Raw genomic sequence first — 27,717 nt, forward strand, 5'->3', positions numbered from 1 at the left:
TTTATGGAAGAATTCTAATTCATTAATCGAAACAAATGAATATTCTGATTCACATTTAAAAGTATTAGGACTCAGTTAGAATAATACTAAAGACACATTAAGTCTAGACTTGAGGTCATTGTTATCCATGTTGGATATTAATGAATGTACTGAATGAAACGTACAGCCACAAAAATATTTGATCCATCTGGACTTATCTCTCCGTTTCTAGCTCGAGGGAAGTGTTTTTTTATAAGAGCTGTGGCAGTTAGGTGTAGAATGGGATGACATGTTTTCCGGAGAAATTAAATCAAAATGGCAAGCAAGGTGTAATGAAATTAAAGAACTTCAAATCTGAAGATTTCTTGAAATTATTTTCCTGGCACAAATCTGAAGGGGAAGAAGATTTACAGATCCATACATTCTCTGATGCTTCAGTAAAAGCTTTGGAGCGGTACCAGACATCGCATGCCACTTTTAAAACCAGCTTTATAGTTTCCAAATCACGAATTGACGTTGACCCGACTAGAATTAACGGGTGCAATAATTGCAGCGAGGTTAGCCAAATATTGTAAAAATCTTTTTTAAAATTTAGAAAAGATTATTTCATGAAGTGATTCAACAATTGTGCTACACTGGATAAAAGGCACCTCATCTAATTGGAAGCAATTTGTTTCAGAGTATTAGAAATTCAAGAAACTACAGATCCCAGTGCATGGAGACACTGTATAGGCAAAGACTTCTCAACAAAAGGAGTAACTGTTAAAGATTTGCTAACTTAAAAAAAAATGGTGGGAAGTCCGAAAATGGTTATTGTATCCGGGGAATACTTGGCCCCAGCCAAAGAGATATGAATATGACTCAATAGACCAGGAGTTTGAAGCTGAATATCAAGCTTCTGCTATAATTAGCTCCGCAATTGTTTCCAAACAGATAATTTATGTTAATAGTTTTAGTTGCTTACGCAAACTACTGAAGGTTGTAAGGATCTTAAGTTTTACTAACGTTTATTTTATTTTAAATCTTTACTATCACTTCTTATTTTCTACTTCCGGCCAGAATTAAAAGCGTTAACTTATTTATGCAAAATTTGTCTGGCGAACGCCAAGTACTTAAGTTGTGGCTTTTTGCCAAGCGAGAGAGAGGAAAGAGTTAGTCGAAGCAGGCCGCTTGCCTTAGAAGTTTTATTCAGTTGCTGTTTGCCTTCCAGGCCAGAGGTTTAATCCTCGTGATAATTTTAAACATATTGTAGTTTTAACAGTTCTCTGTACTACATACGGCTTCCTGTTAATATCCGGCCAATCTTCCACGTTTATTATTCCAAAGTTAAGTTAGAGTTTAGTTAAATATTTTTATATTCTTACGTTCAGACCACAAGTAGTTGGTCTCTGTATTCCGAAGTACGGAAATTATTGTAAAGAGTGAAAAATAAAGGGTTTTGTATACCCTTCCTGTGTATCTTGTCTACTTTCCACATTTATTGAACATAGCTTTAGTAAGCTCCCTGTTCCGAGTCAGGTCTGTGCATGTTCCCAAAGAAAGTAAAGCGGAACATTGAACCTCATAGTGGCGCCCAACGAAGAAGAATAACCATGGCCGAGTTTCAAGAAGAACCTGTGCTGCCTGCAGAAGCGGCTCAGAATCCAGAAATGCCAGCTGCCGCCCTGGAAGGATTTGGTTACATCGTCCAGACCCCGTGCACGAGTTTCAAAAAGTTACCTTAGCTACCAGCGCTTTGAGGGGCCAAGCGCTTAACTGGTTCAAATGTATAGGCGGAAGTCTCTTGGGTCAAGCAGGAAGTCCCACCTATACTTACGAGAATTTCAAGACTGCCCTAGTAAAAGCCTTCCCTGTCGTAAGGGATCGTGCGAAATTAGAAACGGAACTTTTCAGCATATATCAGCAAAGAATCGAAAATCTCACAAGCTTTATTTTAAGAAAAATTCACGTCTTCAAACTCTTGTATGGAAACCGTCCGGATCCTGAGATAATTCAAGTGATTTTGCTGAGGTTACTTCCCCAAGTGCAAGACTTTATTGAATTAAGGAATCCGACTACACTGGAAAAATTATTTGAGCTAGCAATCCAGTTTGAAAGTAGACGAACGGCGGACATTGAAAGAAGACGCCAATATTAACAACGAAACCAATTTGGTGCGCCAAGACCACAGCAAAGTCAAGCACACGGCTACGGAAGTAAAGCGAATCAGTGGGCAAGGAAACCCGAGCATTCAAAAACAGCCGGCGAACGTCGACAGTTCAATAACAATCCAGGAAAAAAGTCTCAAGGCCAGTGGAAAAAGAAGGAAAGCATGGAAATGAAAAATGATTTAAACTAAAACGGATTTCTGCTGACGGGAGGGTGCGGAAATCCGAAGGCCAAGAAAACCCCTCTTCCTTCAAGTTAAATACAGTAATGGTGAAAAATTTGACTCTTTCGCATGAATTCTTTACCGGCAGGCCTTGAGGTAAATGTTTATGTAAACAAATCCTTAGAATTCTATGCTATGGATAGTTTTGCTTACTAGGCTAGCTTATTATTTCCTTTTCCTCGGACTAATTACGCTTGGAATTTTTTCAGTATAATATGTTTTTGTATGTGATGTGAATAAAAATAAGAAAAACTTGACAACATGTTCTTCATTCAAGCGTCTCGTTTAATTTTCTAGTGATATTATTATTTTTTGCATCTAGCATTACATTAATTTTATCATATTTGCTTTGCATTTATGCAATTAATTTCATATAATACAGTTATCCTATAGTTTCAAAAAGGTATGCTATACTTCTTAATTTTACCTTTATTCTTTCTGAACTATAACAGTTGAATTTATAATTGTTGTAATTAAATAACAAATATTTCAATTTTTTAATCAATTCTAGCTTATTTTACAATAGAATTACGATATAAATAAATGCAATGAATTTTAGGGATTTCTCTAAATTTTTATAATATATGCAACATATTTATCAGTACTACATTTCAAAACCATTTTCTTAAATTCAAGATTTCTAATGATATTTTTAATTTCAAGAAAAATTATAACTGCTTAAAATTTTGTATCCATATAAAACTACTAAATTATAAACTTATGCATAGATTTTCATTCTTTGTGCTTTTGATGTTTTCGTCATAAACAGACTTTTAAAGATATGAAATCTAGTTCACTTAAACAACGCTTAGTAATTTAATTACGTTAATTATTTACGTTTTAGAACAAAGAAGGTTATCGTAAATGGCTGCGGATGAGTACTACTACATTTGAGGAAATCTTAAGACTTGGTTTCTCCGATAATAGTAAACCAGAACACCCACATGAGATTGTCCACACCAGCTGAAGAAAGATTAACTCTAGCTAAGGTAAGTGTTTAACATACTAAACCATTCAGAATACGAATCTTTTTTAAAATGAAAGCAACTTTTGCAGTTAATTCTGTCTTCCTTTCCAGAAGAAACACAATGCTCATTGGCATTCCAGTTTCGAATCGCTCCAAGTGCTATCTTGTCAGCTGTGTTTAAAGCATCGTACAATGTTTTGAAAGGTGTCATTGGGATGAAACTGCGACAGATCTTCATTTAAAGTGTAATCTCCCTATGTATTGTAGTGCTCTAGATGGTTAACATATTAAAATTAAATCCGCCTGGTTCTGAGTCAAATTATTATTACTACAAGAGTGATTACAGTGTAGTTTTACTAGCATCGATCTCGAACTATTTGCATCACCTTTTGAGCAGGAAAAGAGGAAGGAGAAATTTATGTTCTCCTAAAGAGTGTTATCGCTAATATTTTACTGATATGCTACTTTATTTACTACAAGAATTATATGTGTATTTTTTAAATTTCACGTTTTTTTTATTTTTAAATTATTAAAAAAATTAATTTTTTATATTTAATGTTATTTCTTCTTATAAATTAATTCTTTTTTAATAACATTCATTATTTTTAAAAGCATTAAATTATTTAAAAAGCTATTTGTTGATCATAAAAATTAACGCATTAATACGTTTGAAAACACAACAAAACTATTTACTACAATACTGTTTGTCTAATAATAATAATAATAGTGATAATCTTCAAATTTATCAAGAATTAAGTAAATGATACGTTTGTAGAAGTATGTATTAAATCTTTTCACTTCTCTTTAAAATTTAACCGTTCATCATATATGCGATCCAAATTTATATTGCTTCCACTATTATTTTTCCTTACATTAACATGTCTAAGTGATCGTCTTTCAAAAGAAGAATTCCTTGTTAATTTTTACAAAATTTATTAAACTGAAACCTTGTTCACAGTCAACACCAGGCACCAAAATTGTTCCATCAATAATAATTTGTTTTGAAAGTTCGGAAAATTGTTCATTCTGTAATGAAAATATTACAATATTTGAAAATTTATTAACAATGAACACTTAATTTTCTTTACCTGTCCATTCTTGTACTTCATTTTCAGGAAATCTCTCTTTTAAATGACAGCAAAGTAAATTTCTAAAAGTTAGCATAGAATAAATGTCAATTTCAATATTTTTTCCTCCGGTTTACAGAGAAGAATTTTCATTGCATTACTCCAAGAACTCTACTGTGGTTAATAAGTTATTTTATTATTAAGTTGATTTATTTTACCAATAACAAAATGAAATAATTAAGTAGTGTTAGCTTTCGTTGCCAACAAATTTTACACAGAGCTCAAAACTTCTTTACAAACGTTATTCATAATACTTAAATTAAATTAAATTAAATTAAAATTCGGTATCATTCAGTTTTTGTATACAACATTTTGCAACAGGATTACTTGCTTTACCTTCATTAAAATATTTAATTAATGCTTCGTATTTTTACGTGCAAAATATCTAGAAAACCACTTAACTTTATTGACATTTTAAAGCTAATAGCTTCATTTTTAAAGCATTAACAATATCTTGACATTTATCTTGTTTTCTTGAAGATTAGAAACGTTCCCATCAAAGTTTAAATATCTCTCATTAATTTAACTTCCTTTGAAGCAACGCAGATACAAAAATCTTCACGATGTGCAATACAGGGTTCTTGAACCAAATGTGATATATTTTCCTCCCAAATGTAGTTTTGCTGCTACTCCACTTACCTTCCCTAGCATAATAGCTGCTTCATCAAAAGTAAATACAGTCATCCCTCAGTTATCGCGGTTAATAAGAACTATCTGGTAAAAACTCTAATTGTATGCCAGTATTGAAAGAAACAATCAATCTGATAAAAAATGGCTACGAATTGTTTTGAAAATGAGGAGTAAAAGGTTACCAGCGAGGATATTACGTTTGGCATCAATTGTACCATTATTGGAGAATTTAACGCCTGCGCCGGCAAAACGGAAATGTACTTAATTTGTTAATAGTAACATTAAAAAAATATTAAGAGCTATTTACAATTACAATTTTTTTAAGGTTGTTTATACGCTTCACCATACGTTAATAATTTTATATGAGAAAATGACCCAGAAATGAAACATTTCTACACTTCCAGAAAATTTAACCGTGGTAAAAGGTGAAGGGCTCCCTTGGTCAAAAACCGTCATAAAAGCTGTTATAATTTTGTTTACTTTTAAGCAAACAATGAATATTTTATTTCTGCAGATAAAACAGAAAGTTGCTCTATATTTAAACGAACAATGAAGCTTTTAATTAGTATAGCAGTTTTTACTTTTCTCATATTTTTTACAAGCAGTAATTTTTAATTTTTCTATTTACAGCAGTAATTCGTTAATTTTTCTATTTTAGTACCGTAATAATTTATATTTTATCTTTCTTTTTAAATATTTAATAAATTTAAATATCTAGTATTAATAAATTATAATAATTAATTCTATTTTAAAATAATTTCATTAAAATTTGCATCGCGTGAAAGAATTGTAACACAGAATATTATGTTGGAATATAAACTTCAATTTTTTCTTCAATTCCTTCCTTCGATTTCTTTTCAATAGATGGCGGCACATGTTCTAAGCTAAAATGTCAGTTGAAGTACTCTCCCTGATTTCGATTTCTTCAAATATTTCTTCATTTGAATATTTCTTCAATATTCAAAATTTCATAATGATTACATATAATAGTCCATCGCTGTAGCCGAATAGGCCCTCTTCCTTTCAGCAGTACCTGAAAGACGGATAAGTTCTAATTTATCGGTTCGCCAGAGGAGGGATCAAAGCAACCTCTTAGAGGATAACGACTAGTTAACGATTTGGGAGTTGATGAAAAAATAAATTGTAGAAAGTTGTAGGAAACAAATTGTAAGATCTAGTCGTAAAATCCAAAACGAAAGATTTCGTCTAAACCGTAGACAAGGCAGGAGCATTTTTTTATTATTAAGAAAATGAACAACATACGACGTGGTAGTGCATTCACAACGAACTCCATCATCTAAACCTAAAAATGTGCAGTAGGATAATCTTGCACCTTTCGACCTTAAGATGGTAATTCCAGTTATTTGTCACTGTTCATGAAGACTGCGCTGCTTAGGATGCGTAATCTTTAAAGAGGAAATAAAATTATATATTTATGTAAAAATATGTACTCATTAGATATTTTAGATTTTACATATTTTTTTAGTGTTAAATTTTGTATTAATTTGTTTGCTAAGCGCATTTTCTGCTATAATTTTAATGTATTTTTGGGTTAATGGAATATTTAACCCATTTTTACTTCCTTGTTAGAAGTAGAAAAATTACATTTTTACCACTATCAAATGCAATTTAACAATGTTTATCTGTACATAAGGACAGAATAAAGGACTCTTTTTCCTAAAACGATTTTTAAAACTGGTTTAAAATGGATTCAAAAGAAAATTTTTTGGGGCGTACGTATGTATCTCGCATAACTCAAAAACGAGTAGCCTCAGAACACTGAAATTTTGTATATAGGACTGCTATAACATGTAAGTTGTGCATCTCGCATTTTGGTATCAATCGGCCTCACCAAATGTATATAAATATATATATACCCCACTCTGTTACTCGCTCCGTGAGCTCTTTTTTTATTCATATATGTTAGTACATAGTGCATTTTTTGCTTTAAAACGATTGAATTATGCTGTTCTTATCTTCCGGTCAAGGCTTTATGCTTTTAGTTAATCTGAATGCAATATTTGTAGAATTATCAAAAATTTTAAAGTTGTTTGTGTGCGGCTAAGCCTATTTTTTTTTTTTTTTTTTTACTATAGCAGCCATATTTGTTTACATTTGAAACTTTAGCAGAATAGTGAATTAATTCTTTCTGCACCTTTAGTGTCTTCTTGCCGAGTGGGCCGAAAGGAAACTTTTAGTTTTGTGCACCAAAAAAATCTGCCTTCTTGCCTGCTGTTCGAATTGCTTGGTATTTTTTTTTTTTTTTTCTGCGTAGAAAGTGTAATTTTAATTGTAAAAAAGTGTTTATTGTATTTTTGTTTTATATTTTTCTATATCTCTCAATTTTTAACGAAATTATTTAGAGTTTTTATGTATTTTTGTCTTGCCGCGAAGTGAGAACTGAATGAATTGAATGAGAAATATATCTCTAACGAAATTCGAGGAAATAAGTTTAAATAAAATGCAGGAAAAATTTTGTACAGTTTCATTTTCCGTACAAGGAAGTCATTTGGTGTACACATCAGCCATTTTTTTTTGTTTGTTTGTTAATTTTTAATTCGTGTATTATATTGTAGATCAGGCACGTTATGCATATGTACATAAGGAAAACCGTAAAAAATTAGACCAGAAAGCAATTGAAGGAATTTTTGTCGGTTACGATCAACGATCAAAGGGATACAGAATCTACACAGGTGAAAACCGTATAATTATCAGTAGAAGTGTAAAATTTGTCGAAGAATTATCAGCGAATTGAAATTTTTGCTCATCTAAAGGTTGAAGATGTTGAAGATGAAGAAATTGAAGAAAAACACAAAATTGTATCCAAAGAAGAGCCAAGACGATCAGAAAGGAAAACGAAGGGAATACCACCAGAACGTCTAGGATTTATAACAAGCACAATCAAAACCATACCTGAGAATTTTAAATACTTAGATTAATTGAATTCCGAAGAAAAGGAAAAATGGTTACTCGCCGTCGACGAAGAAATCAATTCCTTATCCCGAAATAAAACTTGGGAACTGGTTGAGCTTCCTATAGGAAAGAAACCTATTGGTTGTCCATGGATTTTCAGTCTGAAAGAAAACATTTCTACATGGAAATTTAGATGAAGAAATATACATGGAACAGCCAGAAAGCACTGTTCAACCCGGACAAGAAGAGAAAGTTTGCAAACTGAAAAAAGTTATTTATGGATTAAAGCAAGCTGCTAGAGCATGGAATAAAAAAGTTGAAGAAGTATTAAAGAATAGTAACTTTTTGCAAAGTACGTCAGACCCATGCTTATTTCTAAAGAAAAATGGAAATGACACGATAATGATCATTGTCTATGTCGACGATATTCTTATAGCATGCAAAAGTGAAGAAAAAATTAAAAGGCTAATCAAGTCTCTCAATGAATCCTTCGAAACAAAAGAGGAAAAATCAGAAACTACTAAGGAATCAACATCAAAAGAGATTAAAACAAGCTCCTATTGAGTAAAAAATCAAAAATAGAAAAATTAAGAAGATATTTTGTCCAGATATCCACAAACCATCTTGCACACCAATGGATACTTCTTATAGAAAGAAAGAAGAAACCTCTCCACCAGTGGACAATACCAAGTACATGTAAGCCATTGGAGTTTTATTATACATAGCCATTGTAACCAGACCAGACATTACTCTTGCAATGAATCTATTAAGCAGAAAAAATGAATCTCCAAATGAGAAGGACTGGAAAACAGTTCTAAGAGTGATTGAATACCTCAACTCTACGAAGGACATTTGCCTGAAAATTGACTCTGATAGCACACCAACACTTTCCTGTTATATGGATGCTGACTATGCATCTGATTTAACCACTCGACAATCAACAGGTGGAAATTTATTTTTCTTAGGAAATAGTCCAATAGTTTGGTCCACAAAGAGACAAAATTGTGTTTCCCTATCATCTACCAAATCCGAGCTTATTTCTGCAGCCACTGCTGCCACTAAGTCCACAATAGCTCTAATAAAACAGGGAAAATGAATGCTAGGTTAAAGCATATTAATGTTAAATATTTATTTTTAAGGGAAATGGAAGAAAATAAAATAATTGAGATAACTTACTGCAATACAAATTCTATGATTGCTGATATTTTTACTAAGCCATTGCCCAAACCAAGACACACGGGCCAAAAAATGCCAAGACACACGGGCGTCAAACACGTCAACTATGTTAATCACGTGATATTTAATATATCCCATGATACTCTTGTTCTTTAGATAGCTTTCGACCGCGTCTGGCATGAGGGGCTTATTCTCTAGCTTATTTCTCTGGATTTTGACAGAGACCTGATCTTACTAATTTATTCATTTATCAAAGACAGAAATTCTTTGTCAACATTGGTAACGACAACTCCGATCCCAGAACACTCAACGCTGGTGTAGCGTAAGGGTCAATTTTAGGGCCTATTTTATTTATATTCTATGTTGTAGACTTTCCTAAAATTTCCTAATTTTTACTTAGGATGTTACGCCGATGACACGGCTCTTGCATATAAATCTCACAACCAAGAACTTGCCATTGCTAAATTGCAGGATAAAATTCCAGAAATTGAGCATTGGTGCACGAAATGGCGCATAACCATCAATGCACAGAAATCTCAGCTTCTCATCATCGGAAAAAGACACTCAAGAAGTCCTTTTGTAAATAAACTTAAAATTTTTAATGTTGAAGTTCCGATTGTGAACAAAGCTACTTACCTTGGTGTTGTGTTAAACAATAAATTCACATAGAAAGACCATATCCAGAAAGTCAGAGGCAAAACAGTTGCGGCTATCAGAGATCTCATTCCATTAATCGGAAGAAATTCGAAACTTGACTTACGTAGAAAGAAGCATATCTATACTGCAATCATTAGGCCTATCTTTTCTTATGCGTCTCCTGCCTGGACGACTTATTCGAATAATGACCTCAAAAAATTGCAGATCACTCAAAACAAATTCTTAAGACTCTTCACGAACGCTCATTTTCATGTTTCTAATGAAACACTCCATAGAGATTTAAAAATTGAAAATATTGAAAATTTCCTCCATAATGTTAACCGCAAATTCTTCGATAAGGCGAGAAACTGCTCGCATATGAAATACTTTAAAGTCTTCGACTATGCCGTGTTTCCAGAAGATATCAAAATCAGACCGTTAGCGACCTTCCTCACCAGGGACTCAAATTTCCCTACTTAATCAGTCTTATCATGCAACATTATCTTTTTCTGTATATATTGTACATAAATTTTCGTATTGCAACTTGAATTTTTTTGTATTTTGTATTTGTATATGCTCATCTTTATTGTATTTTATTTTGTATTTATTTTCTGTAATAAAATTGTATTTGCAAATTTATCATATTTTTCTCAACATACCTATCATGAGCAACATAAACTCTGACACTCCACATCTTGCTGCCTCTCCTGGTCTTGGGCTTTAAGTTCGATACTCTGCTTGTGGCGTCCAGTGGTCCCCCCCCTTTTCTCCCAATTCTGATACCTCCTATCACTCGGTACAGACAATGATATGTCATGTGCCCTTCGGGCATACTTGTCATGAGCTGGACACGTTGCATCTAATGCAATAATTCGGCATATTTAGTAATGAATGAATGAATAAACTGTTCTTTAGATATCATTAAGCTTCTGTATGTGCTTGTATTAACACTGATGCTATCGCTTATATTATTTTAGTTGCAGTAGAATAAATGTGTTATTAGTGTTTAAATCTGCATCGTATTATTTATGGATAAATCCCTCATATCATCATCATCAACAATAATTTCGGAGACTCAACTGCTGCTACTGAGTGCTCAAAAGGTAAGCTGATTTTGCTATCTTTATTCTTCAATCTCAAGCGTTAATCTCCTTTTTTTGCACAAATTATGCTATAAATTTTCGAATGCGCTTCTTGTAGTTCAATTGCTCTTGTCTATTAATTTTGCAATTTGTTTTAAATATATTATGCGATGAATGTTGCTATAATTGTTCCTTTAATAAATTAAAGTTTTATATCTAACTTTTTTAAGAATTTAATTTTAAGAATTTAAAAAAAAATTTAAAAATTTTTAAATTTTAAGAATTTAAAAAAAAACAGTTAGAAAATTTAAAATTGTGTATTAATTTTAAAATTCGTGAGTGCAGTCTTTGAAACATTATATTTGTAAAGAAGTATTCGAATTCAGCAAAATTACTTAAATTTTATGAAAAAATTCCGTGTCTTGTCAGGTCTTTCAAAATGAAGAGTTTGATGGATCTTTAAAGTATGCATGTTTTATTTATTGGTGTGTTCACTGTGGGCCGAAGTTAGAAATAAAAATTAATATAATTATTCTTTTAATAAACTTAAATTTTTTAACAAAAACATTTACGAATTTAAAAAAAAAACAGTTTCAAAATTGAACATCTTGTATTAAATGAAAAATTCGTGAGTGCAGTCTTTGAAACCTTACGTTTGTAAGGAAGTGCTTGACATTACCAGAATTATTTAAATTTTATGAAAATATTGCTTGTCTTGTCAGCTCTTACAAAATGAAGTGTTTGATGGATCTTCAAGGTATGTGCGTTCTATTTGTTGACGTATTTCAAATTGGTCCAAAGTTAAGAATAAAAATGAATATATGTTTGTAGTATCGTATTGTTTTATTGGCTAGGAAGTTATCCTATGGTTTATTCCTTCGATATCAGTTAATTCATGGAATATAAACCTAGGAGTACGTTGTAAGGTTTTTCTGCTTCCTTACCGTCCTCCTTCGTTGTGTAATTGGAAAGAACGTCCGGCGTTTGACTCTCGAGGAAGACGCAGCTGATTCTTCATGATTCTTGGCTTCATATATGTTCTAATTAGACTTTACTAGTAGCTCGCGCCCATATTCAAAGGTACTGGAAGATATTTTAGGAAGACTGGAAGATTAATCAGGAATGTTTGAAAGTTTTAGGATTAGTCTTAGCCTTGCTAGTCTCCCTTTTAATGAAAGAGAATGTAAGGTTTTTATTCTTCCTTGCTGCGTACTTTCGTGGTATAATTAGAAAGCACATCTGGCTAGCAATAGGGAGATCCGGAGTTTGGGTCCTCGAAGAGGGCATTGTACATTTTTCACGTTTGTTTCAAAATATAGTGTCTGAACATCTTTACATTGTTAAATTAATTTGGGGTTGTTGCAGATTTTCTTCTGTAAATACGATGTAAAACGAGCTTATTAATTTTCTTGTTTTGTTCGTATGTTAAGTAGACATACTTGTAAATTTTAATTTGTGCTGTTTGAAAACTGGTGATTCATTCCTTAAATGTTTTTAATTCTCCTCTTGTGTCTTCAAATGTATCTGAATTACTGACGCTTCAAGGAATGGTATTGTAGAGACATTAGGTATTTTTGGAAGCCGGAGAGATTGAAAAATTAGCAACCACCTTCGCCGGGAATCGAACCACGGAGCTAGCGTGGACCACGGACCCAGCATGTAGAACCACTATCCCACAAAGGCACGCTAGTAAAGTGGGAGAAGTACCTTATATACTCTTCTATTAAAGAGCGACTGGGGTATTTTAGGGGACCCAATCATCAAATCCTGGTGTGGAGAATTCTCATGCAACACCCTTTTAGTTCGAGCGCCACTGTAGAGACATTAGGTATTTTTGGAAAACCGCCTTCGCCGGTAATCGAACCACGGACCTCTGGAATACCGGCACAGCATGCAGAATCACTATACCACGAAGGCACGCTAGGAAAGTGAGAGAAATACCTTATAGTATTCAATAGTTAATTGTGAGTTAAGCTATCTTTAATTTTGGGAACATATTGTCCTCATTAATAGTTATGGAATTCTTGTGTTCTTTGGCAGTTATGCTGAAGAGACTTTCTAAAAGCAAAGAGACAGTATTTGAGACTTGAACTTAGTGAAATCAAAATTATTTAATGAAGAAATACTTTTTGGTTAAGCTAGTAATATTGGGTAAGCATTGGAATAAAAATACTGGGTAAGGCGTGGAGCGCTCACAATAAATTGAAAAAGATAGTGGCTTATTTATTTGACAAAGCAATTAAATTCCATAGATTTCGCTATTTAAGCGCCCCACGCTTTTATCACTCTTGATATGAAATTGTAGAGGAATTCTGTATATAGAATTATTTAATATATTATTCCCATTATACTATATGATACATTATTTTTCTTTTTATTGAACATTTATTATCACATCCATTTTAAGTTAAAGTTTATTGCATAAAAACCTTCCTTTTAATTGAATTTTATTTTCTGTTTTTTAGTCTCCGTATCATATTATCAATGATAAACTTTTCAGTCAGAATTAAAGCATTTAATAATACAAGCAAAATGTCCGTGTAATATATATGGAAATTATGAAATGAAAATGAGTGAACGTCGTGAAGAAATCGGGCTGAATATTCAGTTTTAAGAATTGGATGTAATAACAGAGTGTTGCGAGCATTTTACTCGAAGCTAAAATGAAAAAACGAATATCGTCAGTTCATTATTAAGTGCACTAAGATGGGAAACTCAAAAGCAATTTTTCCTCGAAAACCCTTTTTTTACCCGTCTACTTCAGACCGTAACATTTTTCTCAAAAATTTATAGAAAATCACTCAATTAATATTTTTTTATCTTCCGATGCTTTAAAAGAGGAAGAAAAGTTAGTTGTGCAATTTGTGACAATTTCAAAACTTTATATCCGATGCATTTTAAGTTGTTGAAATTTTAAAATCATAAACCTTCTAATAGTATGATAAATCGAGTGATTTTTAAAAATTTGCCAAAAGTTCAGAAATTAAGTTACAATTTTCATACAAACTTCACTGAAAAGTATTTTTAAACATTAAATAAAAAAAACCTAAATCAAACTTTGAATAAACCGCCACATTACATTCTAATCGACAAACAGTATGTGTACAAAATTTGAACTCGATAGTTTATCAGGAGGTAGGTTAAAAATTGTGGACAAAATTCCGCTACCTACCCACCACAATGAATAAACTAAATAAAAGCTCACAATTTGTTTTTACTCTCAGCAATTGCTGTTCTAAACTATTCCCATTCATTTGAATTTATTAGGTCGAAATAATTCGTTATAGCAGACACACTGTTTTTTGGTGAAGAATTTATGATATTTTGAAAAATATTTTCATGAAATTTTATATATTTCTTTTCAGAATGGAGAGCATTACACCGCGCACTAAATGAACGTTGCAGTATAGCTCATGGGATTGTTTGTGCAGCGAAAGCGAAATTCAGAGTTCCGGCATTTACTTTCAATTCTTTCACCTCCTCTTGTCCACTGTCTGTTCTTACAGTCTCCGTTAGTTTCAAATTGATATCCGAATCAGATACACCGTCATATTTATTTTCTTCCCTGCTCACCACGCTTCGATTCTCGTCAATAAGAATAGCCAATTGCATTTTGCCTAAGAAATTCTGAAAAAAAAGGGAAGATAAGTAATTATTATATTAAGTTAGTTATCAGTATTGGTACATCTTTGTTAAAGCGGTCATCGCGCTTAATCCCCAAAATTGGCAAACTTAATGGCTAATCTGTAATGCATAAATCTGAAAAATATGAAAGGTCATGCAGGACCGCTTTAACAAGGAAGTGCCTGAGAATTTCTTGAAAGGAAAATAAAATTCATTGCCATGAAAGAAATATTGGAACATTCCATCAGATATACATATTACAAAACTGTTCATGTGTTACTGGAGATGCTAATGCAACAATAATCAACGTAATATCCATAAATTTGCAGTATTAAATTTTTTTAAAGATTTAAATTTTAAACCTTCTTCTTCAGCGTTAGAAGTGAAAGTAACGAAAGAGAAGCGTATGCTCAGGCGATAAAAATGAGACAAGCTACTGATGCCAGCTATTGATGAAAAAGGAAAAGAACTATGATTCTTTAAAGCTCAGGATAAAGATATATCCGAATTGGGATCATTAACTAGAACTGAAAGATTTTTATGAATGTGAAACTCCTCTTGAAAATCTAATTCTCCAAAAGAAAGTGTTTTTTAAATGATTTTGCCTGCAGGAAAATTGAAAATATGATTTTGTTTTTTTACCAAAAATGTTGGGCAACAGAGGATTTATGTGTTTTGTTTTCCCTAAAATATGCTTTGTGTTCCTTTTCGAGAAATGTTAAGGCTATCATAGTCTGACCAATGTAAATTAAACTACATTAGCAAAGCATCCTGCATGCATTCCAAGAGTTCATTTTTGTTGATCGTTGTTACTTTAGCATTTCCAATAATTGCTATTTGACGTATTAGTTAAACTCATATTTTTTAATATATTATATTACTTTTCATTCAAGACAATATCCTAAAATACAACATTTGAACAATTTATTACAGAAATTCATTCATCGTTATAATAAAGCAAAAAATATGTGAATTCTCCAAAAATTTCTTGAAGAAAGCGCTCGATCATGGAATAATAAACCATTTTAGAGTGGTTAAAAACAAAAATGCTGAAATCAGTTCTACAAATAATCAAAGGAAATGTCCCGCCCTGATCGATTATCATTTCGACCCGCCCTGATCGATTGTACTGATCGATGTCGACCGCTCGTTCGCCTGGAATCGAACCCAATTCTAGTTATCATTGTTCAGCGACTTTACCGCTCGGCCACTGGTAAGTGGAGAATTCCCACTTCTCGAGAGAGCGAAGAAAAATAGATTATCAGGAACATGCACGATTTCTTGACTGCTTAGTCGCATTTGTCATCGCTCAGAAAAGAAATGAGTTGGATTTGTTGTCATATCTGATTTTAAAAACATGAATATTTTTCTTTTATATGCGAGCTTATCCATATTAATTTCGTAGTGCTCTATCATATAATGTTTGATTTTGTGAAATTTTTAAATAATTAATTTTACTAGTGGTCTATTGGAGGAATAATAAAAAAACCTGCATTTTCATGAAATTTGATGCAATCCGGGGTTGGGGAACGCGGACTAGAATTTAACTTATTCTTCGTCAGTTCTACTAAAAAAAAGCAAATTACTTTACTTCTTTCTCCCCCTTCCAACAGAATAATGTTTTCTAATAAGACTGGCTTCAGTGGTTCGATACTGCTTGGGATAAGACTATAAAGCATTTCTGTTTCATGTAAGTGCACAGTGCGTTTCATGATTCAGATCACAAAGAATTTATAACTTTGCAATATAATACTAAGGGAAATAGTGTTATTATGTAACTTTTAATTGATCTGTTTCAGTTTTTGGAAACAAAATTGCTCAATTAGGTATTGTAAAGCGTTTATAAATTCATAAAAGGAGCATTTTCATAGGAGGTTAAATTTAAACTACTTATGATCCAGTTTCTGTTAACGATTTAAATATGCCCTCGCGCTAGGTTTCTATATCGGTTTCTATATGCGCTCGGTTTCTATCACCCTCGAGCTATATCATCTGCGATACACACTTATCTTGTTAGTGCTAGTCCATTCAGGCTCAGCAAGGACTGTAAAGGTTCTGTCAAGGCTTGACCTCGGGCTGTGTGCATTGCTGCAAGTTAAATCATAATTTTTATGCGTTTCAGTCCTTTTGGAAAATTTCAGGCAGTTGGCATCACCTCGTGTATAATTAACCGATAGCTTAGGTCTGAGCCTTCTCTCCGTATGATCTGATGAAATTACATGCGGCGAATAAACTACAATGTAACGACTGTGAATCAATTTCTAAAAACAATATTTATATTTTCCCTATATCAATATGGATCAAAGTAAATTAATATTGCTTCGGCACATAATTAAAGTAATAAAACATTTAGACTGCGTGAGTTTGAAGAACTCAACTATTTTATATCATAAAATTTACACTATAGAAAGATCAACATAAAAAGAATTCTAATATAAACATAAAACAGACTCAGATGAAACCTTTCATGAAGACTCAAATTAGCACAAATAGGAAGAGACCGAATTTATGTTCAAGTAAACTACTGGATATGGTTACCAAAAAAGAAATTGTACAAAATTACTCTGTAAAAATATTTTTATAAATCCCTGAACTAGACAATAGATCTGTGCATAACAGTTTTGTGTGGCTGGATGATAGCTTTAACTAGAGGTACATTCATCTAGCAATAAGTACTTCTTTTCTTATTAAGAAGCCTGTAATATACTGACCGGAAAGAGAGGGCTGAGATAGCCAAAGACATGTCTTTAAAACTTATGTATGGTGTTCTTTGCCATAAAAAAATCTGGTATTTCGTTTTCAGAATTATCAGAAATTATTGGTTACTGATATTAAATCTATTAATTAAAAGAAAGAAGAAGAAATAGTAAGGAAAAAGAAAACAAGTAACATGACAAAAATCGATTTTGATTGTGTAATCAAACCTTTAATATAAACTCTGCTACTAAATACTACTTTAATATAAACTCTGCTACCCTGCCAATACTACACTCGTTACTCACCAGAGGGAGCCCTCTGGAAAGTAGCCAGAAAAAAACTTCAGTAAAAGTCAAGTGATGAACCTGATAGGTTGTATGGGTTACAGCCAAAAACATCGCAGCAAATACATCGGAGAAGAAAACTTCTCGGAGAAAACAACGCAAGACGAAAGCGTCGTCGTACAGAACCATCGTGGGAGAAAAGAAAGCGAAGAGAAAACATCGCAGTTCTCAAACATCGTAGTAAACACACCGTCGCCAAAACAAAGCAGTTCAAAAAATTTGCAGTTTAAAAACATCGCCGTCGAAAATATCGTGCTAAAAAATAAAGTACTTAACAAATTACCGCATGATGATACATTGAGATACGTTTTCAGGCCTTAAAAGCTACAAAAGCATATTCGCATAATGATTTGAAAGTGCAGAAGGGGAAGAAGGATATTTTTTACTTTTATATTTCATATTTTCGATTTAACTAACAATTTTTATGACAATAAAAAGGAAACTTAAGCATTTAAAATCTGAGAATGAGTAGAAAATTAATTATTGCAATTTATAGCACTTAATTTTAAAAGTTACATAGTTAACTAACAAAAGGTCATTAATAAATTAATCCTTTTTTTATAAAGTTTCCCTGCTACTTTTTCATGAAAAATATAGTCTAAAAAAGATTAGAAAAAGGACGATCCCAAATCATGCGACTATGCATTTACAAATTTTAAAGACAAAAAACGTATGTCTACGATGTTATCGTCATGCTATTATTTGTTAGTTCTTTATTTTTTATCACGATATTTTAGACGACGATGTTATTAAACTGCGAAGTTTCTGAAACGCTTTATTTTCGGCGACGATATTTTGTACAACGATGTTTCAGAACTACGATGTTTTCTCTTTGCTTTTTTTTTTTCTCCCACGATGTTTTATAAGACGACGTTTTCGTCTTGCGGTGTTCTCTCCGCGACTGTTGCATCTCCGATGTTTTGTCTCCGAAGTGGTGAGTGATAGTGAGCAGTTTGATTTGGACAACTCCGTGTTATAGTCTTTTAGTGACGCTTAAGATACAGCAGAATGTAAGGAATTTAAGATATTTGTAGAAGTGCTGTTATAGGATATCCAGCAATCAAACTGGAAAATGAAGATTCAATTTCTTGCAACGACAACACAGTTGATAATTCAAGATTTTCAATTCCAAAAGGGCTAATGAGTCTACCAGCTCATTAGTCCTTTTGGAATAGCTATAGCACTTCTGGCCTAGAGATCTCAGTGTAATTGTAACAATTATCGATCTTTTCATTGCCGCAAATTAGAGTAATTTTTGATTCTTTATCAGAAAATCGTATATAATTAAACACTTAATAAAAGGAGCTATAAATCACACATCTTAGCGAAGAGAAAAAATCTATAATAATTTTGGTCATTTTTAGTAATTACTTTCATGAAAACCTTCAACAGAAAGCTCAGAAAACGTTACCTTAGTATCATCTTCACTGGTTTCAAAATCTTTTTCATCATCATCTCCTAAACCATACTGAATACTTCTTAATATCGGGAAGCTCATTCCAAAGCATTTACCTAGAATAAGTTGCCAATTAGTACAGATAGGATAGACAAATTTTGCTTTTACACATACACAAATGAAAAATATAGACTGGCGAAATTTTTATCGTTTAATTCGGAACGTTTGTTCTATTTGTGTTTGAAGTTTTGCGATTCATCCTATACGGCAGCGTTTTTTTTTACATGTATGATAGTTGCATATCGTTAGGATTAAGCTATACATTTTTGACGAGTTTGGACGCTTTAGATTCCCTCAATTTTCGGACGAACGTTTTCGCTCTTTTCCTTTCGCTTCTTCCTCGTTCTTCGGACGAACTATTGAATGACTAGCACAATCATACAACTTCATCGATGGTCAATAATCTTCATTGAAACATTCACTCAGAAGTATTTAATGTCTCAAGGGCTTACATTTTTCCAAGGTAAAAATTTTCATTTATTATCAAAGCTCAACTGTTGAAACTTGTTTGTAGAATTACACCTATTTTTATCAATCGTATTAGGCTTGCCCTCTGTGGCATTACTTTAGTTCCGTATTAGTATGCTACTTTAGCAAACTTGCATGTAACCTGAATAGTCATTCTTTGCAAATCGTTTTTGCTCCTGAAGAAGATGGGATGGTGTTTGATAGTGCTCAAAATATACAGAGGTTTATTCAAAATCTGCGCCAAGCTAAACTTGCGTTTTGTTTAATTTGAAATTTATTTAGATACTAATGGCTAGTGTATGTTATTTTATACTCAGTCGGTTAGTTTTAGTTGAATCTACTCATAATTAGTACTGTTCAAAAAGAGTTTTTAATATTTTTCTTTAGGTGAAATAAATCTGATTTTCACTGAAAATAAAAGCGTTAAAATTTTATGTGCTTATAAGTACATGTTAGGGTGCTTCCTGCGTATAAAAATTGTTTGTATTAATTTGTCTGTACTGCTGCCACTTACTTTCTGCTGCTGTGAATATTTCATATTTTGTTCTCAATAACTTATTAAATCCTAAAGCTAACCGCTACAGAATTAGTCAAAAATGACTCAAAATTATGTATGCACCTAATATTAGTAGAAAACAAATTTTGCGAGAATATTTTTCATTAATCCTTATGGATAAACAGAAGTGACAATATATATTATTACAGCAATGAATGAGAAAAATATAATATATTACTGATTATGAAGGCAAATGTATAAGTGTTTTGCACATTAATACATTAGCGATACCCCACACCCAAACAAAAGCCATATTGAAAGATATTTTAAAGTTGCCCATTCCATTTTTGATGCTGACCAGTGGATTTAAAGAAGCAGATTTTGCTTTTACACCAATAAAGCCTTTTAACTAAACAGATGAAACAGTCAAAAATGGAGATGATAACATCAATTGAAACGCATTAAAAATGCGAAAATGTTGAAATAAGCTGGGCTGTAAGCCGCTGATTCATTTTTTGACGGATTTAAAAACAAAGCAGAAATAGTTTCAGCTTTATTAAAGTTTTGATTAGTTTCAGCTTTATTAAAGTTACATTGTTATTCTGTTAATTATAAGTAGGATAACTGAAGCAATAAGGACTCAATCGGAAACAAATTAGCAAATTATAAGGAAAAAAAGTGTTTTTTCACTATAACTTGTGGATTAATTACAATAGACAGCCAATACAGCAAAGTTAGAAGTTTGCATAAAGATGGCATTTGACAATTTTGCTGCAAAAGAAAAATTTCTTAAAATTCTTTTATTGGAGGATTATGTTAGAGAGATGAGTGTTTTCTTTTTTCAAAAGTATTTACATTGACAAAAAAATGTTAAAAATCTGCCGGCTATGCTTGGTAAAAGCCTATAGGAGCAGTTTAATATCTTCTAAAGCCAGAATTCCATGTTCCTTAACTTTATGGCATTGCACTGTATAACGCATCAATTTTTATATACAAAAACTAAAAGGTTTTGAAAATGTAATTTCAACTGCAGCACTAGCGAGTTTGTTTGAGTCTGTGAACATCGTTGAGACTTCGGTCCGTTGACGCATGCTCAGCCTTTATGTTGTGGGAGGAAGCGTGAGCGTCAAATCGACGCTTCTGTGAGGCAATTGATTCGGTGTAGCCGTATGAGAGTTTGGATGTTGTTGCTATGACGCAAATGGCTGTGTCTGCGGGAGGAGCAGCAGCAGAGTAGACAATCAGCAGTGCAGTGACACCGGAGCTATTTGTTGCCACCGGCGATTTAGGACTTTGCTGGTTTCGTGGTGTCGTCTGTTTTTAATAAAGTATCATTTGGTTGTTGTTCTCCATAATTAAGAGTTGTTAATGACAATGTTTTCTAATAGATCCAAGTCTGGATTAACCATTAAACAATATAAGAACGTGCTTAGGGCATCAAGGAGAAGAGACACCGCGTATAACTGCGGCATTGCTTACAGGTTTTCTATTAAATGCAACTTCTCCGTCTTCCCTTTAGTGGTTTTTCAGCAAAGTACTGTACTCTTTCCGAAAGTTTTTCTCACTTTTTTCCATTCCTGACAAATTCCACAAGCGAATATTTTTTAATTAAATTTAAAGCAAGAATTTTCTATAAAAACATTTAGAACTTGGAATATAATAAAATAAACGCATTCAGGAGTGACATCTTTGCTTCAATTGATTCGGTTTATATTATGATTTATAACGGTAATTTACGTTATAAATCATAATATAAACCGAATCACACATACATTTGTACCTGCTTTACCGCTGAAAGAAAAACGCACGATTTTCCCCTGCCTTTCGAAAAAAAAAAAAAAAAAAAAAAAAAAAAAAACCCACGTTATTCGTTATTAACAACCAACTAACTATCAGCATCGATTCCACCATCATTTGTAATGGAGAACTAGTTGCCTTTTTATATGTAACCCCAAACTGATATGTAGCGATTGGCTATTTTATATCATATGATAAAGCTTAAAAATTATTCTAGAGTTGTTTCCGAAATGTTTTAAATGTGTAATACGACTTTAAGATGTTTCTCATGTGTTAAGGAAAAACTTGCTAATATCTACATTCACTTTGAGTTATTCATAGCTGTTTGCTTTGCAGGGACTTGCTATTCATCGCAATGAATCGAACATTTCTATCTGATTACTGATGTTTATTCCTGATTCCGCATCTATTGTACTTTTCAAAGAGATGTTACGAGCCAAGTTATTATTTTTGCCGTGTCTTTACAATAAATTACCAGTTTATTCTTGATAATTTGGAATAATTATTTCATAAACATCTTCACAAGTGCATAGCTCATGACAATATTAAGAATCAGAAAATTGAATCTTCTTCACGACAATATTATTAAGAATCAGAAAATTGAATCTTCTTATCTTGATCACATACAGAGTGCCCCATAAATTTTGCGATAAACTTCTGGGGGGTAGGGCACATCACAAGGATTAAGAAATGCATAGGAACCCATGCCCAGAAACATCACTGTACGCCGCCAGGGGCTGCTGTACAGGGAAGCGTTGGTGGAAAGTGAGGATTGCCTCATTCCAGCGGTAGGCACTATACGAAAAGCACGGAACGCTATAGGAAAGTAGAGCTTGCAGTTATGTACTTAGTGTATGGCATAGCTGAGGATAATGGACGAGCCGCTGCACGCATTTATCGAGAACGTTTCCCCGACAAACATCAACCACATCACAGTTTGTTTGCACGTCTGCATCAAAATTTGTGCGACTGCGGGTCATTAAGGAATTTCAGGACAAGGGATCGACTCGCTCGCTAAGGAAGAAAGTGTGTTGGATGCGGTGGAGAGAAATCCAAGGAGCAGCATACGTGCCATTGTCTCTCAAATAAGAATGTCTCGTACCAGCGTCAGCGTGCCTTGAACGTCGATTCCTTACACGCCTTTCGTCTCCAAAGGGTTCAGTTACTGCTCCCAGATGACCATCCTGAACGTGTGCGTTTCACACAGTAGTTTCTGCAAGAAAGTGCCCGTGATGTTAAATTCCCAGCTTATGGTTTGTTCCGGATGAGGCCATATTCAATAGGGATGGCGTATTAAATCTCCACAATCAGCATTTGGGGGCTCAAGAAAACCTTTACGGTGTGCGGCAACACGCGGCACAACAACGCTTCAAAGTTAATGTGTGGGTGCTTTCTCATTTTGGACTGGATGTTCGTAGGCATTTGAACAAATCATTCCTGCATCGATGGATTGGGCGTGGTGGGCCGATTTCCTGGCCCCCCCATGCTCACCGGATTTATCAGGCCTTGATTTATGTTTTTGGGGAGCCATCAAAAGTGTCTTATATCACGATCCTGTTGCGTCTGAAATGAATCTCGTGGCAAGACTCGCTTGCGCAGCTGCTACAATCTAAGAAACTTCCCGTGTTTGAACATGTCCGACAATCAATGCTCCGTCAGTGTCAGGCATGTTTGGCGTCTTATGGAGCAAACTTCGAGCATCTGTTGTAAGATTCAAGCTGTCGTACATCACTTGTATTCATGTCCAATAAATGTTTCAAACTAATCACTCTCTTGTTTCCTTTCCCATCTTCTACCTCTGCTACTTACCCCTGATATTTCCGGGCATGGGTTCCTATGCAATCATTAATCCTTATAATGTGCGTTACCTCCCGCAGAAGTTTCGCGCAGCATTTACAGGACACCCTGTATAAAAATTACTGATATATTATTAAATAACCTTTCTTCCAGATTTGTCAATTTAGTTGCATTAAAGCCTGTTGCAAATTTCTAAATAAATCTATTCATTAATACGGAAAGTAATTTCTGAAAAACCCATAATTAGAAGATAGAAAAATCAATTGAATACACTGCATAAAAATTACAATAGCAATGAATACGTAAGAGAATACAATTTGCCAATACATAGCACTCAAAGGGAAAAAATATGCACAACAAAAGAAGGGGAAAATTATACGAATATCTTTAAAATTTTCAGAACCTAGCATTAAGTTGCTAACGGTAAAAGTATGAAAGCAAAAATTTATTAAAAAAAGAACATTAATTTACAATTTATTAGATACTGATTTCGAGTAACTTTAGTAAATGGAGTAACTTTTTGTCACCTTATGTAATCAAAACATACTTTTTCGCGTATCTTAAAGGTTGCTAATATTCAACGGATTAGAGTTCATACTATTTCTTAGAGTTCAAAATATGCTTTTCCTAACTGCGGTAATTTTATTTGGACACATTTAACTGCTTAAATTTTATTCGAACAAGTATTACTAGTGTAGAGGTAATTTATATAGACTTTTATTGAACACCTGAAGCAAAGCCAATAAAGGCTACACGGGGTCTGTGCCGTAACTCCAAAATCCATTTAAAGTTATATTTACTTGATCATGACGGCAAACAGTGCTATACTTGTTTCCGTTTTCGTAAAAACAAAATCATTATTCATAGTTATACAAATAGTGAGGAATATAAAATACACCAACTGTTTTATTGACACAAAAGTAAATTCTTTCATCATAGCTTTGGTGAATTATTACTTTTGAAGTGCTATTACTGGACAGAATATTAGCTTTAAATGTTAATGAAAAATATTAGTTTCTTCTAATGATTCATAACGCATATTTTAAGAATTAAAAATTTATAATGCAAAACTCATAATATGTGTGCATAAAGCGGTTATTGTACTTAAATTCCGTCTTCACCGAAATTAGTCAAAGCTTTTTTACTTCCTTGTTCGAAGTAAAAAGGTACTGTAATCACGAAAAATTCCGGGTTCCAAAATGCAATGAATATATGAGCGCTATCAAATGCAATTTCACGATCTTTTGCCATGACATCTGTACGTGAGGACAGAATAAAGGAACTCTTTTTTCCCAAAATGAATTATAAAACTGTTTGAAAATGGATTCAGAAGGGATTTTTTTTTCGTGGCGTCTGTACGTACGTACGCATGTATATATCTCAAGGTCCTAACCATTTTTACCTCGAAGAAAGTCGCACTCAAGGGTTTTACATGAAAATTTAAAAATTTAAATATGGAAAGCATTATATATTAAAATGAGCAAAAAAAATTAGTAACAGTAAAAATTAAATATCGATCTCCTCAGATCAACGCTTCAAACAGAACTTATCAAGGGAAAATGGTAGAAACCCGGAGCCAAGTTGATCAATGAGTTCCGAATACAAGTTTCGGTCTTCTGACACATTTGAGAAACAGAACCGTTATTTTTGAAATAGATATTCAATTTGAAATAACTTTCAATGGTTCTCAAATGCTAAGATCTTTTCCTGACCTGCATTCATAACTCTTAAGACAGTAAAAAATTACAAACCTCAAGCATAAAATTATAATACTTAAGAAGAAACAAAATATTACTAAATAAGATGCCAAAAATCATAAAAAGATACAAATAAAAAATCGCTAAACAAGAGTTTGAGGCAGTAAACTGAAAACTACAAAGCAAACAGTCTGAAAAGGCCAAATGAACTAATTACAATCATTTACAACAAGGGGTAACCTTGAAAAAGGGACGGCTCGAAAAAGTTTTTAATTTTGCTTTGATCTAAATCAAAAAACGAGTTAAGTTTCGAGATTACAAGTTGCCGAGTTTGCTCAAATATTAATATTAAAAATGTTGAAAAAGGTAAAAAAACGGTAAAATACGAATTATCCAAAATCAAAAGACAAGCCTTCCTAGACAAAACTAAGTCAAATTCGGAAGGTTCCTGAGTATCTACAAGGATTAAAATTAAAATGGTTTAGATATTGTACCAAAAATTTAAGAAGAAAAACTTCTAGAACAAATGCTGTAATTTAAAAACGATAGAGCTCTAAGAATCGTAGAAAAATTATTTTTGTAAAAAAAATAAAAACTTTACAATGTAAGAAACAATGTAATGTGCAACAAAAGCCTAATAAAAGCATAAATGAAAAAACGGAAAATTGCAAACATACTTTGTCTGCGAGCTACGGGGAATTATTGTAAGCAAAATGGCTGCTAAAATGCAAGAGGAAAAAAGAGCAAACGAGGCAAGGTTTAAAAAATAGGGGAAAAAAGAGGGGCTAAATTGGAAGATTCTTGAAGTTCACAAAACAAAACTAATTCCCATGCTCAGTGGGAGTGATTACTGTTGTGATGTAAGGGAGGGGCCAAGGGAGGTGGAATGAGTGAAAAGAAGGCTTTTTGTTGACAACATGGTGTCTTATCTTACTTCAAGGCTCAAAAGAATTTTTCAAAATGGCAAGGCTTCAAAGTTTAAAAATTGTAGAGAACTGGCCCAGAAGTTGTAGGAATATGAAAATAGTGGTTAAAAATGTCGAAATTCTTCACGCAATCAAGTTACAGTGTGTCTTAGGAAATGAAAAAGCTCCTACTTTTAGTAAAAGTATAGAAAAGGAGATAGCCAGTAATTTTTAGGAGTACGTAATATACGTACTCCTAAAAGTATAGTAGTATTTGATTCAGTTTCTGGCTAGAAAATCCGGATACAAGGGAAGTATTCGAATCCCGGAGAAGGCATGCTTGAAACTGTCCGTCCCTCCATAGGAGACAACGGTGGTCACCTATTAGATGCTTCCATAATGAAATGGTCACCACTTCCAGCCCTCGTAGTGACGCAAGGCTACTGGCAATTAAATAAAACGTCTGGACATTATATGAAAAAAAGCCAAGAAAACTGGATTTACTCCCATTATTAACCTATTCGAGTGACGTTCTAGGGCGATTTCAGTGTTTTGAAGTACAAAGAAGGCATAAAGGATAAAGTTTCTTTTTAATTAGTCTCTAGAAGAAGATCTTCTAGATTAGGGGTGGGCAGACCTTTTTCAGGGTATGGGCTACATCTAATTTTTTGAAGGTGTTGCATTCCACCCATTGACGTAGATGTGGTGAACTAAAACACTGTCTATAATATTTATCATAACTTAATAATAAAATGTGAAATATTTACTTACCTACTTAACCCTACCTAAAAAAACTTACTCTTTTAAAACCGCGTTTAAAGGAGAACGCAAGATACAAACATAGTTATAATAGCCATAAATTTAATAATTTCAAATCATGCATTTCTTATCAAACAATTCAAAAAATATTTTTATCTAGTTAGTTCTTTGCAGTTGTAGTTAGTAGAAGACTTAGTCTGCATATTGTCCGCCAATCTTGAATATTTCGGTATGCAGTTACCAACTGCTAATCTTGCACTGGATTCTAAGTGCTCGTCTGTGAGACGGGAACGATAGGTTGCCTTTATTATATTCACCGTTGAAAATGCAGATTCACACAAGTAGGTAGACTCAAAAGACAATGTTAAATGGAATGCATCTTTTCTTTTTAATTGGAATACTGTATTTCGTCCATTAGATTCCAAAACTGGGTTCTGAACTACGTGCTTTTAAAATATGCTATTTTGAAGGAGAAAAACTTCATTTTCCTCAAAAAATAAAGAGAATACATAATTTATATTTTCAGTTATTTCTTTCACATCAACATTGCCAAAGGGGTAACACATGAACTTAACAATTCGTTCTAGGCTAGTAAATTCTTGGAAACGCCACTGAAATTCGGAGTGAAGTTTTATTATTTTATCATAATATTTCTCTTTGTTTAACGTTCCTCTGTTTTTAAATAACTCGTCAAAAATATTTTTGAAATTTTTCAGTTCATTCTTCGTCAACTGGGAAGATATTAGCTTGTTTTTGAAAGTATTAACAAATCCAATCAATTCTACTATTGTTTGAT

General features: G+C 33.0%; 1 protein-coding gene and 1 long non-coding RNA gene across 7 annotated transcripts in view; one reads left to right on the forward strand and one right to left on the reverse strand.

Moving 5' to 3' along the window:
• Positions 1-3,624, forward strand: part of LOC118197765 (uncharacterized) — a 75,703-nt gene extending 72,079 nt beyond the window's left edge. For 5 of the 6 annotated variants that reach the window (XR_015043509.1, XR_015043507.1, XR_015043506.1 and 2 more), the window contains 2 exons: positions 3,195-3,339; positions 3,429-3,624. This is a non-coding gene — a long non-coding RNA (uncharacterized LOC118197765). Of the gene's footprint in view, positions 1-2,084; positions 2,447-3,194; positions 3,340-3,428 lie in introns of those variants that run through there. The other variant, XR_015043508.1, reaches the window with a different exon arrangement.
• Positions 3,625-14,124: 10,500 nt separating this feature from the next.
• The window catches only part of LOC118197767 (chitinase-3-like protein 1), a 39,887-nt gene continuing 26,294 nt past the window's right edge, over positions 14,125-27,717 (reverse strand). The window contains exons 7-8 of the mRNA XM_085825407.1: positions 18,958-19,058; positions 14,125-14,508 (exon numbers count right to left, since the gene is read on the reverse strand). Of these exons, the coding sequence (XP_085681533.1) occupies positions 14,293-14,508; positions 18,958-19,058 (317 nt within the window). The 3' untranslated portion in view covers positions 14,125-14,292. The remainder of the gene's footprint in view (positions 14,509-18,957; positions 19,059-27,717) is intronic.

The sequence above is a fragment of the Stegodyphus dumicola genome, chromosome 10 (assembly GCF_044657685.1).
Source record: "Stegodyphus dumicola isolate Sdum_Otavi_A_Nest chromosome 10, ASM4465768v1".
NCBI classification, from domain to species: Eukaryota; Metazoa; Arthropoda; class Arachnida; order Araneae; family Eresidae; genus Stegodyphus; species Stegodyphus dumicola.